Below are 18259 nucleotides of genomic sequence, written 5' to 3'. Positions count from 1 at the left end.
TTTCCGTCCATTCCTCCTTCTCCCACTCCAACATGCACCCCCTCTCTCCCTCTTGAACATTCTTGAACTACCCGTTCATTTGACTTTGACGCATCTTAAGGTCATGACCCCATTCATTTGCAGTGATAAGTGGATTTGCATGGTGTTGCTGTGACACATCAATCAGGTCCGCAGTGTCATAGAAACCTATTCATTGCCCGTTCCTCCCATCGCCATCATCCTGATGTGCCTCAGCCCATTATAGTCTTTTGCCAGGAACACCCAGCACATATGCTTTTCCCATTCCCTGTAATTGGAACTGAGAACAAAAGCGTCTATTGGCTCGACAATTAAGATATCAAGTGATACAAATCCTATGATTTCCTCAGCACTGATCCCCCTTCTGTCCCTCTCAGGCACAATGAGACAGAATGATGCTATATCCCAAATGTGATTTATCTGGCAGCATAGTGCAGCTTCTGACAGAGCTGCAATAAAATCTTCTGTTTGGCCCATGCGTTGGCAGTTGGAGATGGGGTGTATCAAGACCTCTGGACTGAGCTCTATCATAGAAGGCTGTAATAGGAACACTTTGGACAGGCGGCTGATAGCAGCTTCAATAAGGGAGGCTGATTATGATGCATGGATCTCTGGTTCTTCCTTTGGAGCTGGCTCTAATCCGCTGGTAATCTCTTCACAACCTTCGTTATGGAGGGATTTTTTCCGCTGTCTCAAGCGTCCTAAAGTAGCAAAATGTGCGAGATGGGTTTATGGAGCGAGAGAGATGGAGAGGGAGAGTTTGAAAGAAAGAAAGAGGGAGTTAGTGAGGGAGAGAGAAAGAGAGAGAGAGAGACAGAGAGATCAAGAGGGAGTAAGAGACAAAGAGAGAGAGATTACCACCAAGCAAACGATTTAATTGCTGATTCATCTCTATTTGGCCACTCGAATCAGTATTTTTATACTTCATAGAAGATAGAAAAAAAGCCTTCTCTTGTGGTCATGCATTATCATAATCCCATTCTTCTCTGAAATGGACATTTTTATTGAGAAAACAAACAATCATAGTCTCATTTGAATCCCCTTCAATTTTTGTGGATAGCCACTCATTAGCTGGATAATTTTGAATATTTTCTCCTCAGAGACTTCATTTTCCAGTCATGGGATTTAACGAGTAAAGTCTGATCTTTTCTCCCCAGAAAAGGCATAAATATTAATGTGTTCCTTTCAATATTCTGCTTTGCTTTATTGCAAGGCGCAGGCCGTCGCCTGCTAAACGTCGAACAAAACTCCATCGCTCATGACAGGGAAACGTTTTAACTAAGATGCCTGAGCGTCGGCTGAATTTGTCTTCTATATGCCGTTAGCTCAAAACGGCCACATTAATAAGAAAATCTGTTTATTGAAGCAAGATGGATGCCATTCTATTTTTACCCCTGCTATAACATACAATGAGTTTTCTCCATGCTTCTGTCTCTGAGTGATTGATTCGAGCGTATAGGCGACTGTCCCCTAAGTCCAGTGCACAAATATCATGTTTTCTCTCCATGCGCTTTCTGAAATGCCATTAAACTTCCAGCATTATGAGAGATTATTAATGTGAGGTTGATATTTGCCTGAAGCAAAACCGTTAGATGGAGGAATGGATCGATGGATGGATGGTGAGACATTACCAGTGCCTTAGGGATACCGGGACGCATGGGGTCCATCTGAGCACCTGAGAGTAGTGAGGTGACAAAGAGATGAATGGCGAGCGCAGCTTCGCTTTTAGGTTGCTGCTTTACGCACTGCATCAAGCTGTCATTGAACATAAGGACATTATCTCCTTCAATATGAACGAATTCAGTAAATCTGACATCCTGAGTAATATTCCGTGCGTTTGATCGTTCTCCTGCAGCTGGAGAACTACATCCAGGAGAACGTGCGCTCCGGGATGGACGAAATGAAGAGGAACGCCGTCCACACCCAGACAGCAGCCATGTTGGAGATGGGGACCAACCTCCTCAGCCAATCGGCGGAGCAGACCCGCAAACTGACGGACGTCGAGACCCAGGTGAGCCGGTCGGGAAGCAGCTGAGTGAACCTGAGAGAGAGAAGGCGTTTGAAGCCAATCCAAATCAACAAACACGGGGTCACGACCGCGCGCCGAGACACATTATGTCACCGGCAAACAAATTGATGAGTAGGCAATTAGATACACATCAGATGTAACCGACTGACTCAGATCCAAAGGTGGTGACCACTGCTTTGAAACAGCTGGTATTTGGTTGCACAAAGTCTGATTGACACAATGAGTTGAGCTAGGTGACTGACAACAAGCCAATTAAAACATAAAAGGCGAGTACCACAACACAGATGTGTCTTCAATCATGCCATCGACCTGTTTTTACAGATTGAGGTGTTATGATCCCAGTGCTTTCTTTCCCTCTCTACAAAGTCGTTATAATGCGTGAAATCACAACCTGTACAAATATCGGAGCTGCTTTGTTCAAGTTTTTGTTTTATCTCATACTTCAAAACATGGCACAGGTGCATATGAGATAATTACTGCTTAAGTTTTTTTATTGTGAGATCAAAGGCTGCACATTATGAGTCTCATGCATCTTTTATCCCCATGCGTCTGTCTAGCCATACACCCTTCATCCATGCTTCTACCCATACATAATGCATCTATTCCACTGTTCTTACCTATCTATAGGTGTTGAACCAGACAAGTCGCCTGGAGATCCAGCTGCTTGAGTACTCGCTATTCACCAACCGACTGGAGAAACATATTCTCCAGCAGACTCAGGAGATCTCAAGCCTCAATGACAAAAACAGGTGAATACACTCACACTTAACATTATGTTTTAAGGCAGGAGTCGGCAATGCAAGACATCTACCTAGAGTGGGTTTCCTGGCAGCTTTTTATTGGCTACGGATGGGTTAAAGATATTAAAGGCACTAAGACGTTTTCCAGAAACTCATCTCAGAAGTAAAGTACAATCCCTGGTGGAATTCAAAGTTCAGATCCACTATTGTTTGTTATCATTATGAAAGTGAAAGTGGGGATCTGAGAAATTGTTTTTTCACCACTTTGGTGACATCTCATTGCTGTGGTATTTTTTCACTGCACTTCTTTTGTTTTTCTTTTTCTTTTCTGTTGATGAAGTCTGAAATTCTGTCGGTGGCACTCTTTTCTTTGTCTGTTCAGCCATGGTGGCTATCTCTACTCATGCTAACTACCCAGTTCTTCTTCTACTTATTCTAAACAAACCACAGTTGCTCCTGCTGGAAACATAAAACACATCGTTTCCTGTGCACCAGAGGATTTTTCCCAGGAAAAACCTACCAGACACAAAACCGCAGATGTAAACGCTAGAATATTATTGCATAATATACTGTATATACATGTTTCCCACTCTCTGTCGCCAATTGATATAAAAACATCATACATTTATTGTTGCAGATTATTATTAAAGCGGTTCTTTCCATAGTAGTGGAAGCTTAGTAGTAATAATTTCAACACCGACTATAAAAGGATATCTTGCATTCAACTGCATTCAAAATAGATGTGAACCAGTGAGGTGCACTTTATGATCATGAGCTGTGTGTATGTGTTTGTGTGTGTGGATGGATGGATGGATGGATGGATGGGCAGGGCGCGCGAGGAGGAGTTTCCCATTCTTCTCTCTAGGAACACAAGGTCAGATTAGGGCCAGCGACAGACGCAGGGGTTAAGGACAGGTCGCTGGGCGGCGCGAAGGGAGAGCATGTTTTCTCTCTTTGTATCTGGCTGTTTATCATTCCATCCATCTGTAGCGAGTGTGACTGGGAGAACACAGCGCCCCAGCCCCACCACCTGTTACACATCTGGCCCCGCTCGGCCCCTTTGGCCCTCGTCCTTCATGTTCGTGACACGGCCCTGACATGTAAATAAATGAATACATCTTCGCAAGGGCAAACGCCATGACGGGACACAGGAGATTACGGGGGTCAGAGTAGATTCGCAGCCAAGGCAGCTGCGGAGTAGAGGAGAAATAAGCACTTGAGCAGTGGTGAGGGGCTACTGCTGCTGATCCTCCGGGGCATGGAGCCAGCTTTGAACCGCTGCCAGCTGAAAAGAGGAGAGAGAAATGTTTGTTTTCATAGGAATTACATGCAAAACACTAGTTGGAAGAGTGGCAGGAAGTGTAGTACATTGTGGTGACAGAGAGGATAATCTAATAGCAATATATCTTCATAGCAATAAATATTATGTGGTCATAAGCATAACAGTTTGAATGCCCGTAATGCAATGCGATCCAAATTGCTGTATTTGCTCTGTCAAACCCCTAACTGTTTAAACATTGGCAAGCTGGATCACGGCACTGCTCTAAACTTTCATTGCACCTCAAAGTAAAAACGACGCAAAGGAGACCAATTTTTAAGCCTTGCCTTGCACTTTTATCGAGTGCGCTCCCACGAAGCGAATTCGAAATAGAATTTGCCGTTAAAATTTATTTGAATTTATCCCGCTTTCCTTCCAGGGCACAATCAGAGTTCGTGCTTAAAAGCGGGAGACCGAGGATACGTGTTTAGTCTAGCGAGTGTGTGTGAGCACGGGGCTGAAAAGTAGCTTGTTCAATCTGGGTGGTGGGATTGTTTCAATAAATAACTGCTGCAGAGTCGTTAGTCAGAGCCATAAAGATCAGGCTGCAGGGATTTATGATGTTCATTTGGAGCTGGGGGTGTGGAGCCTGTGTGCACAAATACACAGACACACACGCAGACAAACACACACGTGCACACGCGCTTTGTCAGATTGGTGCCTCATGGCTATGATCAAGAGGCCTAGCATGCGGGCCCATCTGTGAGCGTCGCTGCTGTACAGGTGTTTCTGTGGTGTTAGCCCAATGAGACTGTCATGCCGAGCTCTATAAGTCATCCTCACCTCAGTCAGTGTGTGAGTAAATGTGCATTTGTTTGTGCAACCTCCACTGTGGAAGGTAAATTCTGAATGGATGGATGGTCAGCAGTTCTGCTCTCCCCCTGCGCCTTCGATCTTCTCTCTTCACATCTCCTCCCTCCTACAGTGCAAACAATATCCATCTGAACAATTCATTTCATATAGTCGTGAGTCTTCAGATCTTATTTTCCTGAAAGCAAATGAAAAAATATGCCACTGGGTGTATTACTTCATAACTAGTTTCCAATGATGCTTCCTCCGTTTTAAGAATATTGTTGAAATAGGTAACACTTTATTTGGATAGTCCCATCAACTGACAAAAAGTAGATATTCAACAAAGTGTCACTTGCCTATTCGATGCATCTCCACAGACTATGTAACCCTAACCCTGACCTTAGCATAACCCTAACCCTAATATTAACCCTAGCCCATACATATATATAATATGTATAGGCTACTGTTCACACAATTATGAGTATCATTTGAAACTCAGTAGACTTTTTTGTTAATTGTTGAGTATCAGCATTGGAATATCCAAATAAACTGTGACCTAAAATTTCTGGCACAAGAATATTGTTGAAAACAAGCAAAACTATCTTGGAATAAGGGACCTCACTCTCCTTGTTTCAAGATTTTGTCTAAATGTGCTGGAAAGAAGTGAAATTATCACACCTCATCGGCTTGTTTTCAGGGATATAACTCGATACTTGACTAAATGATTTTTTTGCCATGTAAATCTTTTGTATTTGACAGTTTTCTGGAAGAGAGGTTCTTAGCGCTGGAGGCCCGGTACGGGAGGGAGCTGCAGGGCTTGCAGAGCGAAAAGCAGCAGCTTCAGGAGCTCCTGGAGCAGCAGAGTGGACTGGTCAGCCAGCTCCAGGGAGAGCTGGGCAGCTCCACATACAACAGCACCGTACTACAGAGACAGCAGGCCGTGCTCACAGACACTGTGCAACAGCTGCTGGCTATGGTCAATCACTGCAATGGTAAGGCATGATGAGCAAATCGTTTCATCGTGATACAAAGTAAGGAGAGACACAAACTGGTGTTGTGGCTATTATGTTCTGACAGAAGTGTTTTTGAGGGTTTAAAGCTGCACTAGGCAATTTTGCATGTCGGCGGCTCCAAATGGTAGCGAGAGGTAACTGTTTAAAAACTGATTGAACTCCAATACACAGAAATCATGTAATGTGTCATCGGTAAACTGCACACAGCATGCTTATGTTTACCAACCCGGCCAGTCTGTGATTGCTTTATACCAGCGGATACCACAGGGATGAGAGAGGCAAAAGAGCTAACATCGGTGAGTCCAGTTTTCTGTGGACGAAGCGCTGCTCACTGCTGTTTAGGAGACAGTTTGTATTTCGCTCATTTTGATTTGGGCAAATAGGACGCATTTCAGTTAGGGGGGATGGGACACTCTTCTCTATTGTAGCCCCACTTTGTGATTTAGGTTGATAAAACAAGAACAACAAAAAAATATTGCCTACAGTGCAGCTTTAAATTCAAATCTCAGACACATTACACACACAAAGGTCAGGTCAAAGCCTTTCATTAACCCAGGGAACTCAGATGTGGTTGGGATTTGTGTGCAATCCATAAGGTTGCCATCTGTCAACATGCGCCTGCATGTTTTTACAGAAATCTCCACTGTGCCCAAGGAGGAGCCGCTCAGTTTCAGGGACTGTGCGGAGATCCTGCGATCTGGAGTGACAGAGAACGGGATATACAGCTTACGTCTCCCCAACTCCACCCAGACTGTCAAGGTACTAAGGCTCTAAAGGTCATTGGCCTTTTCTTCTAAATATCACCTAATTGAGTCTGGCATGGTATCAAGCATTGTGAAACTTTTGCTGTAAGACATTTCATCCCATTGTCTTATGTAGCAATAGGATAGTTTTTATTGATTTTACTGGCTATTTCCAGCCTAGGTAATGTGAAGCTAACACACACTAGTGTACATATTGACATTCAGAGCTGTTATCATTTTTTCTGGACCACAGTAAACTCTGGAAGGACAAACTGTTCCGGTGTAATGGTATTCTACTGGGATTTTTTTTGGCATAGAGATTGATGGAAATGTCATGCTGGGTTACAGAGAGCTAAAATAATAAGCAACAGGAGCATTGTGCCCTGCAGGCTCCAGGGTGAGCGAGTGTGTGCAGTCGAATGCTAAGTCAGAATAGCTTAAGAGGCACCTCCGCTGACCTGAAGTGGCTGGCCCTTGCTAACTCAACCATGGCATACACCAGCAGGCTATCCTTTCTCTGAATCAAAACTACCATTCTTGGCTGGGATCTTCACTGTCAGGGCTTACCAGAGAAAAACAAAAGATACCAGTGAAATTGTTTTTTTGTTATTCATTACTTTCACTCTAGTTTACTGGCTGGCACCATCTCCTACCGCCTCTGTTTCCCCCCCCTGTTCTTCCTCTTCATTTCCTGTGGGCAATGCAGCCAGGTGTTTGGCATTGGTGCCATGTGTTTCCTGCCAGCTGGGGCCAATGCACGTTTCCATAGATGCAAGTTAGTACTCCTCACATCAACGCTGCTTTCAATCTATGCCATCTAATTCCAGTGTGGCTGGCAAACTGGGTGGCTGCATAAAAGTGGGGCAGACTCAAATTGCCCTATTTTCAATGCAGAGAGCAGGCTTTCTCAGTTGGACAGGAGACAAAGAGCACATATGTGTGTGGGATGCAGAGTTGGCCATAGTGAAATTGTTGCGATCAAAAGATAGACGAACCAAAAAAGTTATTTTAACAAGCAAAGTTAACTGTACCGCATCCATCCGTCTACAGTATGCATCTATCTATCTATCTATCTATCTATTTATCTATCTATCTATCTATCTATCTATCTATCTATCTATCAATCAATCAATCAATCAATCAATCAATCAATCAATCAATCAATCAATCAATCAATCAATCAATCAATCAATCAATCAATCTATCTATCTATCTATCTATCTATCTATCTATCTATCTATCTATCTACACTAAGGCTGTGAAGGGTGCAGATGTTTAGAAGACAAAAGTTTCTAACAGTTTTCTCCTTTTTTAACTGGCACGATAATACAAATACTTTGCAGCTGAAAATAATCCTCATACTATTCTTGTTGACAGGTATTGACATTGCCATGGCGACAGTCACAGATTCTTCAACATATTATTCTCTTCATCATACCAGGCACACATGATTAGGAGAGATAACAGAGCCTGTTCTGAAAGCTACACACGCATGGAGGCTCATAAAGTGAAATGCATGACTCTATAAACACATATTGAGAAATCACTATTATGTCTCTTGAAACCCCTCGCAAATTACCATAACCACGACAATATCTTTTTAAAGTCATATAATGCCTAAATTGACTGGATTTTTGCATTTTATTGTAATAGAGTTGGCCCTAAATGACTGCTTGCTGTCCAATAGTAAGTGGATTTGGAGTATTAAATATGGATCTAGTGGAAATCAGTATTAACGACCACATTTGGGAAATGAGTTAAATCGAGAATTCTATTTCAAGGCTCTGCTTTTGTATCCGATGGTGCTGCCTTAAAGGCCAGAACATTGGCTTAATGTGCCAGAGAATAATCACAGCATGTTGCTATTCAGCTCTGTTTTCTGAGGTAAAAGACCTAAGTGTCATTTGACTTTGATTTAGCAGTCCTATTCTGGGAAAGGGCTGGAAACCTTCATCTTGGTTCCAGCGGAAAATAGCCAGTTGAGATGTTGAAATACGGAGGTCTCTTGGGATGCTGTCCACCCACCAGCATGTATGCGTCAGCTGTGGAGCACCCTAGGACTCCTGAGCCAGGACAGGGTGGGCTGTTTGGTGAATGGGGGAGTAGCCGAGCAACCCACCAAGCAAATCAATTATTTGTGTCGCCAGTTGAGGACAAACTCACCCTAACCCTAACCCTTAGACAGTTGCAATAAATAAATTATGTCTCAAGAGTAATGGCCAGCATTACAAGTTGCAGTGATGGTTATATAGTAACAAATGTCACTGTCAATATCTGTATAATCTGAGCTGACAACAGTGTATGAGTAGAATTTCAAACATTGTGCATGAGAAAACTGATAAAGACCCAGCCTGTGGCCACCAGGTATGCAGACTGAATACAGCTGTTCAATTAAAAAGGATCGCAGTAACAAAAAAGCATCTAATCTTACCACCCAAGGGAGAATTTCACACATTCAGAGTTGCTCACGATGCCCGAGGGAGGCGGAGACATGTCGAGTTAAATGCCTAAAATGTGTAAAAACCATTCCCCTAACAAGTATAAATTTCAAGTTCTGTCACGAGATGAATAGGTGCAATTCATTACGATTTGTCCTTCCAAACTTATCTACGTATGGTGAATGTGCAGCCAAGTGAGAAAGAAAACAGTGTGTGTAACCAAAAACGCAGATGCCTCCCACCCCAACCCCCACTCAAGGGGATAACAGAGCATGCTGACATGTTAGTTTTTCCTTCCCACCTGGGTCATATCATTGCATGACACCCTGAAATGTTGGGCTCCCCCCTTTTTTCTGAGGCTTCCAAGGCGGCCTTCAACTGACGGAAAAACTATAGTGTGTTTTTCCTTTCCTGAGGGCGTGAGATGTTCTTTCACACTTCCCTCTCCCCCCACTTGTAGATCATACTGGCACTTTAAGGTGTGGTTTCTTGAAACTCATCTCACCTTATTGAAACATAGCCATCATTGTCGGGTTAGGGTTAGGGTTAAGTGTCTACTTTTGGAAAATAGGAATAAAAGATGGCCTTTTTGCTTGATTTCCGCAGGTTTTCTGTGATATGAAGACTAGCGGTGGGGGATGGACAGTACTGCAGCATCGGAGAAACGGCTCCGTTGACTTCCACCGCGGGTGGAGGGACTACAAAATGGTAGGTTCAGCAGAAGGTAGCGTGCATCATTAGCACACAACACGGTATCGGCACAATGGATCTGGATCGCGGGACTGGACAGGAGGTTCCAATAACTATCCATGGGTGGTTTGGCATGGAGAGGCGTGGGATACTGGCGAGCCTGTGATCCCAGGTGACCTGCGGTTGTTGTATTTGGCCGCCCATGTGTTCTCTACCACCCCCCATGTTATTGCACCTGCTCTCGCTCCCTCTCCCTGTCATACTCCCACACACACACACAAACACACACACACATTATGCACTTCAGTCACCCGCAGAACCTGTTTTTATCCTCATCAAGATCCCCAATGCTTTGATGCTTAGGGAAATGGGTTTGTGGTGATGAAGGTAACGGCAGATCCAGAATCTAGCCCTGGACAACAAGCACTGACTGGATATAATACACAGAATCGCACACAGGAGACTATGAAGTTGTTCCAGCGCTCAAGCCGAACCAAGCATGTTTTCACACCTTCGGATTTTGTTTGTTTTGCTTGGACTCAAATTCAGATAATGCTTTTCTGATTCACGTCACAAAGTTTTCTCAATAGAATCAATATTCCTTTTGTGCAATCGCAGCAGAGAGCAAAAATATGTTCGCAAGCTTTTTTCAATTGACTTGAATTACACGCCGTGCAAATGAGCGAGGCTGGTTTGGACTTTTGATTGAACAGAGCAATTTGTCTCGCCTTTTTCAACAGATCAATTGCCACAGCTTGGCTGGGAAATAGAATGGTCAGAGGATGGTGATTGCGGACAGAAAGAGTGAGAGAGAGAGAGAGAGAGAGAGAGAGAGAGAGAGAGAGAGAGAGAGAGAGAGAGAGAGAGAAAAAAGGCTTTAAAACAAAAAAAAAATGCAAGAACAATATTTTTACAAGTGGATGATAAATATTTGGCCCCAGTTGGGGCGTGGGAGCATGGGGGCCCTGTGTAGATGGCAGATAACGTATGTACTGAAGTGCTTCGCTGACCCGCTCCACACTTCATATTCTCCGAATCTGTGGCCAGTGTTGATCAAATGTTGCACCCAGGCCTGCAGGCTACATGATAAATGCTCCAAGACTCTCACTATATATTCGCTCTCACTTAGGACCAATAACAAACACAGGGTCGGACAGCTAGACAAAGTGAGCAACAATTCAGCGGTAAACAAAGGGGAAAATGTATCCATCTGTAAAGAATGCTTAATATCTGTGGATATTCTTCACCATTCTTGCTTAAAAATGCAAATAATCAAGTCTTCAAGGTCATATCCTTATCGATATGACTGACAGTTAACATATGCATCTTGATCCCTCTCTAAAAATCATTTGGCCTTTTCACCGTACAATTGACCTTTCGCGTCCCCTCGTGTCCGTCAGACAGGTGACATTTTGCACTTGACAGCCCTCTGTGAAATTCATTAACCGAAGCCATAATTTGCCCCTCCTCTTCAGCTGTCTCTTTGAATAGAACGTCTCATTTCATTATCAGTTTCCACTGGAGTGACAACGTTCACTCCCATTATGAAACATTTCTGTCAAATTCATCATACCCACTGCGCGCTGTATCTGTTTTCATTTAACGCTGAAGTTGCCTTTGTGAAATTATTTTTATGTTACTCTACTTCCACCTGTTAACATCATTTAAACTCGCCTCCCGACTCACACAGAGTACTGTATTCCCTTGACATTTCCCTGTTCTATACCTGTTTCAGTGTGTTTCACCTTCTCACAATATATCTTTAAGTGGCGTACCACTGGATTTCCTCTTTAAAATGTCTTTCCTACATACTTGCACAGTACATTCTGTATTAGTGAACATTCACCTCTGTCTTCCCTTGCCAAAAACAAGAGGGAAAACATTGTCTTTCCCTGTAAAATGTGTCGTCATGCTGCTGGCCGGCTCTGATTGCACTACTATGATGTAAAGCATATTTCAAGGTAAAAGTTCAGACAAACAATGGATCAGTCCACAAAGTCAGTCTTCCATTCATATTAGGTGAGGCAGTTCCCAGGTGGTGCATTGATAGGATATTATCACAAATTAAAGTCTCAATTGTCTGCTCCCTCACTTTGGGAGAGAGAATTTCAGTTCATAAATACTCACCGGACTGTGTTAGGCCATCATAATGATATATGTGACTTCTTAAATTGAGGGCCATTTCCATATTAACTCCAAAAATACTTGGCAGATCCCTGGTAAAATCTTCCCCCTTGTTAGAATATTTTCCTTTTCTATTGTTTCTCTCTCTTTGTGCCTATTCCAGGGATTTGGAGAGCCGTCTGGGGAGCACTGGCTGGGGAATGATATCATCCACAAGCTGACCAGCTCCCAGGAATACAGCCTGCATGTCCAGCTGAAAGACAAAGAGGGGAACGAGGCTTACTCGCATTATGACCACTTCTACATAGACGGAGAGGACAAGAATTACAGGTGACCTACCAGCATGAAATATGTACAAATTGGGTATATATATAACTAATAATAAAAGAGTGAAGTGTCTCTAGGTTTGATGAAATTCATTACGTGACATGAAAAAGAAAACATTACGCTCAAACGATCAGGCCTCCAGTTAAACTCTTTCTTAAACTCTGTCAGAATTTTGATGTGAATGGAACCGTAATGAAGGTGCTGTATTTCAGTACAGAGTTTTGTTAAGAGTCCTTCAAACTGTGAAAGGCATAATTGCAATAGAGTAATACCCGCTCAATCTTCGTTTTCCCTCTGGGTGCAAAACTCTAAATACCATGACAAATTAGAAAAACCATTATCAACAGTTCAAACTTTTTTTCTCTATGCTTTCTTATCACCGAGCACAAAAGTAAAAGAACTGCTAGGCCTGTTTTTAAAAATGTCAATCAAAATGATGAGCTCAGCGGAGGGCACGCCGCCACTTTCTTCTGCTTCCACTTTTCTTTTCCGTCACCACGGCTACCGCTGCCCCTGAAAATCCCCGAGGGTAGCCCCGTCCGATGGAGGATAACAGGAACGTTCAGCACAACCTGGCCCTGCCAGAAAACTGACAACTCAAACAAATCTCCACAGGAACCCTGCACTCACTAATAAGATTACATGTGCGTGTGCAGAACCCATGCTTTCCCCAAAACAGAAAAACAACATTTTAACCAAAATAGTGTGGTTTAGATTTCATGTGAATTAACTGGAATTTGCTCTTGTTTTCTGGAAGTTTATGGAGATTGATGTCCTTTCAGTCTGAGATGAGAAATCATAATCATATGTGGGTGTATGCTTTCCAAGATACCTAATCGTGCATCAAATTGCATTTGCCTGACCTTGTTCTCCATAATTAGCTGTTACTGTAATGTAAAACTGAACGTTTCACAATTTTGCTGTAGGCTACACTGTGTGAGGTGAGGCACCTGAATGGATGTAATCACCTCTGAAAGCCAGCTACCTCTGAGATCATGTTCTATCTTAGCTAGTTGAGTATGTGCTAGTTTTATTAGGTATTGCTGAGGGTGATGGCTTTCTCTGCAGGTTTATATTGGATCTCCCAAGCCAGAACTATTCAGCCAAAGTAATCCTCCGGTCAGCTGCTGCCAATGCACTCCCTGGGCCTTCACCTTAAACTCTGTAACAATATTCATACATTCATCATCAGCACTGACAGACCACTTTCTCCTTTGATGCAGTCTAGAATAGCCATTTTCAAAATTAAGCCAATGGTAGGCCCTCCTAATATAACAGTCGATAGTAAACAATAACAGCCTCCAGAGGGATATCCTGTGGTAATGGTGGAGTGGTTGGACTAGTACGTCTGGGATTACTTTGTAGGGCAAATGCTTTGGTAATGGTGAAGTCTTTATTGAAAGAGTTCTGGATGTGCCTACCACAGTCCACAGAACTTCTGATAAATATGGAGCGTGCGCACCATAGGCGCTCCTCGAAATGGCTCTGGGGAAGATCCAGATCCCCATCAAATCACCCCAAGGAAATGCCATGAGAAATGCCATGAGAAATGTCGTGATAAAGGTCTTCGGCCAAACCATCAACAGGCAATAAAAGACACAGCAGAAGTGAATTTTGTGTGCAGGAATCTTCATTTTTCTTCACAGCCCACAGGCCATAGTCTCCACGGGACAGCCTGTGGCCTGTAATAGCCATACAGTCTAATTCGATAGCCAGTATATACTTCCTCACATCACCAAACCCTTATGATCAAGAAAATGACTCAAGATAAATTATTCTAACAAAGTACCCCCTGATGTATTATTCCAGCCTCTCCACCATTCCACCATTATTCCTGTCCCAACGCTGTCAAGTCAAACTCCCTCTTGCTGCCCCCATGCTGTGTGGTCCTGCCCTCTGAACTTACAAATTCAAGAGGAAGATCCCTCATTTAGTCATCACAGACAGCATGCCCTGGGCTATGGAGAGGTCACATAACACAGGGGAGAGTCCAATACTAACTAGACAGAATGACAGGGCAGAGGAGAGGGCAGACAGCAAGGCTGACCTCCTCGTCCACTCTCTTCAAACCAGCACTGACACACGCGCACACACACACACACACACACACACACACACACACACACACACACACACATAACTCCAGGGCTAGGTTATGAAAATAAAGGAGTCAATGTATTTCACCTGGGCAGAGATTTCTTTCAAAACTGTTTGTGTTGTTTCAGAAAGCAGAACGTGGAGGAAAAATAATGAATAGTTCTTTAGGTTATTGTTTGCTTTCTCATGCAGTGCAGTGTTGTATGGCAACCCTGGGATATAGCCCCTTTTATCAAAAGTACACATAAGGCTGTGATGTATTGCAGTGCTTCACAGGTGACACATAACTTGATTACCATTGATTTCTGAAACCTTGACAGTCAGTGAGGATGAATGAAAGAACGGCTATAAGATGCAGCAAAGTGTGCATTGGCAGTCTGCTTGGTTCGGTTAAAGCTGCAATAGGCAAGACTTTTATGCAAAAATACATTAACCTAAATCACAAAGTGGGACTGCAATAGAGAAGTGAGCAACTTTGAATAATGAATAGAAATGATTTTTTTTTTCAGCGTTTAAATGGTTTAACTTTTTGCTGAATTTCTCTGCTCCTTCCTACTCTCCCCAATCCAGCCTTCATGCCGAGGGCTTCAGCGGCACAGCAGGCCGCACCAACAGCCTCACCCACCCCGGCACCCCGTTCAGCACCAAGGACAGAGACAACGACCGCTGCACCTGCAAGTGCGCCCAGATCGCATCCGGAGGTATGCTTCCCTCGACTTCTGTTACTCGTCTCCTTCTGTCTGTCTCAATCTATCCCTCCTTAAAGCCTCTCTGGTTAAGCATTTCCATCCGCCCCCTTGTAAACATCCCGAAGTGCATTTCATTTTCCTTCTGCACCAATATAAAGTTACTGCCGAGTTACAGCTGTACATTCGGGTGTTACATTTCATGAGCTTGGATTCAATTAATTCAGACTTTTTCCTTGAACTCTCTGACACCTGTCCTCTCCAGGTTGGTGGTTCGAGGCTTGTGGTCCGTCCAACCTGAATGGCATGTACTACCCCGCCTCATCCAGCGTGGTTCGCTACAATGGCATTAAGTGGTACTACTGGAAGGGCCCCAATCTGATGGCTACCATGACAACCATGATGGTGCGCCCTGCAAACTTATAACAGCATGGCTCGTTCATGATGTCAGATGATGGAATCAATGTCGTCAACTACAGACTGATGAACAATATCCAGGAAGTGGAATATTTTGAGAGGAAATTCAAATGGAGCTTGGTGGTTTCAGCTTCTGGACATTATCTCGAAGGGACGCTTTTCCAGTTGCCTGAGGCTGTATGCAGCCTCTCAATGACTGTGGGTTTTTTTAAATGGTGAGACTTCAAAATCTATTCACAAAGGTGCTCAGACTACATTTTAGCTGAGATAGATAGAGGATATTAAATCAAATTATATGGTTTGTTGATGAGGAACAATTACTCAACCCAGAATTAATTTGAATGAATGTGCTGATTAACCTTTGGAACCATTTTATAGCAGTACTTATTTTTTTTTATATTAAAATCAAAAATTAATGTAGATATTAGGGTGTTTGTTTGTTTGTTTACTCTTTATTGAGTTTTCCTGCAGTGTGTCCATATCAAGGATGCTTGCCCACAGCTATTTCTATAGGTTAAAGAAAATGATCAACCCACTGAAATTCCTCTCTTTTGCTCATAGATGTTTTCTCCACCTTGTCGTCCTCCCTGGGCTTAAAATCTTTTAAATCTTTTTGGCCAAGCTCTTTAAATTAAGAATGAAACACACTATTCTGAGACTTTTCTCTGATTTTAGCCCTAACCCTAACCCTTTTAGCCAGCTTTTAAACAATTCTCAAACCTAAATTCTTTATGAACATAGATCTTGATATTTGTATGTTTCTACTGTTACTCTTTTCAAACACAGCAAATAGGCGCTGGAGATGTTCAGTCCATACACAACAGACTGAAAGATAACCTACAGTAACTGCTGAAGTTTACCACTGTTAATAAAACAACACCATCAACAACAGCAACAATAACAGGCTTCCCCCTTCGCTGCTTCTTCCAAAGGGCTTTTCAGAATGAAATCTTTCCAGCTACACCTCTCATAAAACTTTATTTGAGATTACCCTCATAAAAGTACATCATACACTTTCACAGGTGTACATTTATGTTTATTTACTTTCAAAAATGGAATATTTGCAATAAACTAAGAGGTAGAAAAAAAGATGTGAAATCAATTTTTAGTTTCAATTAAAATTATATTGGTTTTTGGGTCCTTCCAATCCTCTGCTCGCTTCCATGTGAGTTCCATATAAGCCAACAAGGCACGCTGGACTCAGGAAGTCAGATGGAGGCCGCCTCGCACCATTGGCCTGATGAATCATCCAATAACACGGGTCCCTGTGGTACTCATTAGAAAGCGGATGGGTTTCACCTCTGAGTAACAATGACCTGTATCTGCCGCCATGCACTGGGCAGACCGGCCGTCGCTAACTTGGAGACAAACGCAGGAGGACTTAGGCAGGCCGTGTCTGCAGTGTCTGCTAATTGTTGTGACTCATCGCCACGTGACAGAATGACGGAGCGCCTAAGTTAAGATCTCAGCTCCTTTGCGTAATGCAATTCCCAAGTATGATTCATCTCTGACTGTGAGAGCAATTTGTTACGATTTCAAAGCAACTCTTAAAATGAGACAGTCAGCTTAATGAACTGTGGGTCAGGTACTGGTGTTGTGACACAAGCGGTGCAGTGACTCGTTGAAGTGATGATTCATGCTGATCGTGCTGGCTTATTCAACTCAGCGGGAGATATTTTACATGGAGAAAAACATATTTTCCATTTGCTTATGCCAAAAAAATTACTACACTCAACAAAGTAGGAAATCCCTTTCATTTATATAAACAAATGGCTACTTTGTGTATGGTTTCATAGAATCTGCAAAGCACTCACCCAGGCTCAACCTCCTCTATGCCTTTGATATACTACTCTATTAGGGAATATGCAGGAGCTGCTCAAGACAATAAAACTACTCAGAGAGATAACACCACCGTGCCTGACCGTATCTTACACCTCCATTAAATGTATGTGTATAAATATACGATGCAATCACACTAGAATTTGTGAGCAAACTGCACAGATCATCACAACTGGATCCGGTCCCAGCAAAGCTATGGATATACAGTGGCCAAGATATTGTATTTAGCCTCCTACACACTGTACACACAGGAAAGCACACACACACACACACACACACTGTTTGTATGCAGTGACCCCATTGTTAAACAGGTTTATTACGACCTCCAAGGGCTGGACAGGTGATGGATCACAGTGGGGGAGGCCAGGGGTGAATCCATCAAAGCGAGTTTTATAAAGACCACTTGAGGTGGCCTGCTGGCTCAACAGCTGAAGTGGTTGTGTTCTGGTCCAGTGGAGCGGACCGGGAGGCTGGGCCGCCTCGCTTCTCTACTCGTTCCAGTCCCTGTTTATTAGATGGGTTATTTGTAGGCAGAGAGAGAGCGAGAGGGAGAGAGAGAGAGAGAGAGCGAGAGAGAGAGAGAGAGAGAGAGAGAGAGAGAGAGAGAGAGAGAGAGAGCAACAAAAGAGAGAGTGTGCTTTTGGAATTGTGCAACATTATTACAGATATTGGTGATTATCTGTTATTGTATAGTACAGTGGTTCTCAAAGTGGAGTCCTTTAGGAGGTTACAGGGGTTCTCCAGCAAAATGAGGAATAGTTTAATTTTACTATAATTGACCAGAGATTATGCCAATTAGAGAATGTATAAGATTGAGTATTCTAATCATAGGTTTTACTCTCACCGCTATTATCTCCCTGTGTATAGTGTAGACAGTTGTACAGTTCAATGTTAAATCAACAACAAACAACTTCGAACATGGGCGTCTCTGGGAAAGAACCATATCAAATGGGGGTCCGTAGCCTAATGTGTGTCTAACCTGAAAATG

General features: G+C 43.1%; 1 protein-coding gene across 1 annotated transcript in view; it reads left to right on the top strand.

The window, feature by feature from the left end:
- Positions 1-15704, top strand: part of angpt2b (angiopoietin 2b) — an 18566-nt gene extending 2862 nt beyond the window's left edge. The window contains exons 2-9 of the mRNA XM_071919792.2: positions 1874-2029; positions 2675-2796; positions 5657-5889; positions 6545-6669; positions 9698-9799; positions 12069-12235; positions 14900-15030; positions 15281-15704. Coding sequence (XP_071775893.1) covers positions 1874-2029; positions 2675-2796; positions 5657-5889; positions 6545-6669; positions 9698-9799; positions 12069-12235; positions 14900-15030; positions 15281-15441 — 1197 coding nt within the window. The 3' untranslated portion in view covers positions 15442-15704. The remainder of the gene's footprint in view (positions 1-1873; positions 2030-2674; positions 2797-5656; positions 5890-6544; positions 6670-9697; positions 9800-12068; positions 12236-14899; positions 15031-15280) is intronic.
- The last annotated feature ends 2555 nt before the right edge of the window (positions 15705-18259 follow it).

This window comes from Centroberyx gerrardi, chromosome 19 (genome assembly GCF_048128805.1).
Source record: "Centroberyx gerrardi isolate f3 chromosome 19, fCenGer3.hap1.cur.20231027, whole genome shotgun sequence".
Lineage (NCBI taxonomy): Eukaryota > Metazoa > Chordata > Actinopteri > Beryciformes > Berycidae > Centroberyx > Centroberyx gerrardi.
Note: the sequence above shows the minus strand (reverse complement) of the source record. Positions and strands in the feature narration are given on the sequence as shown.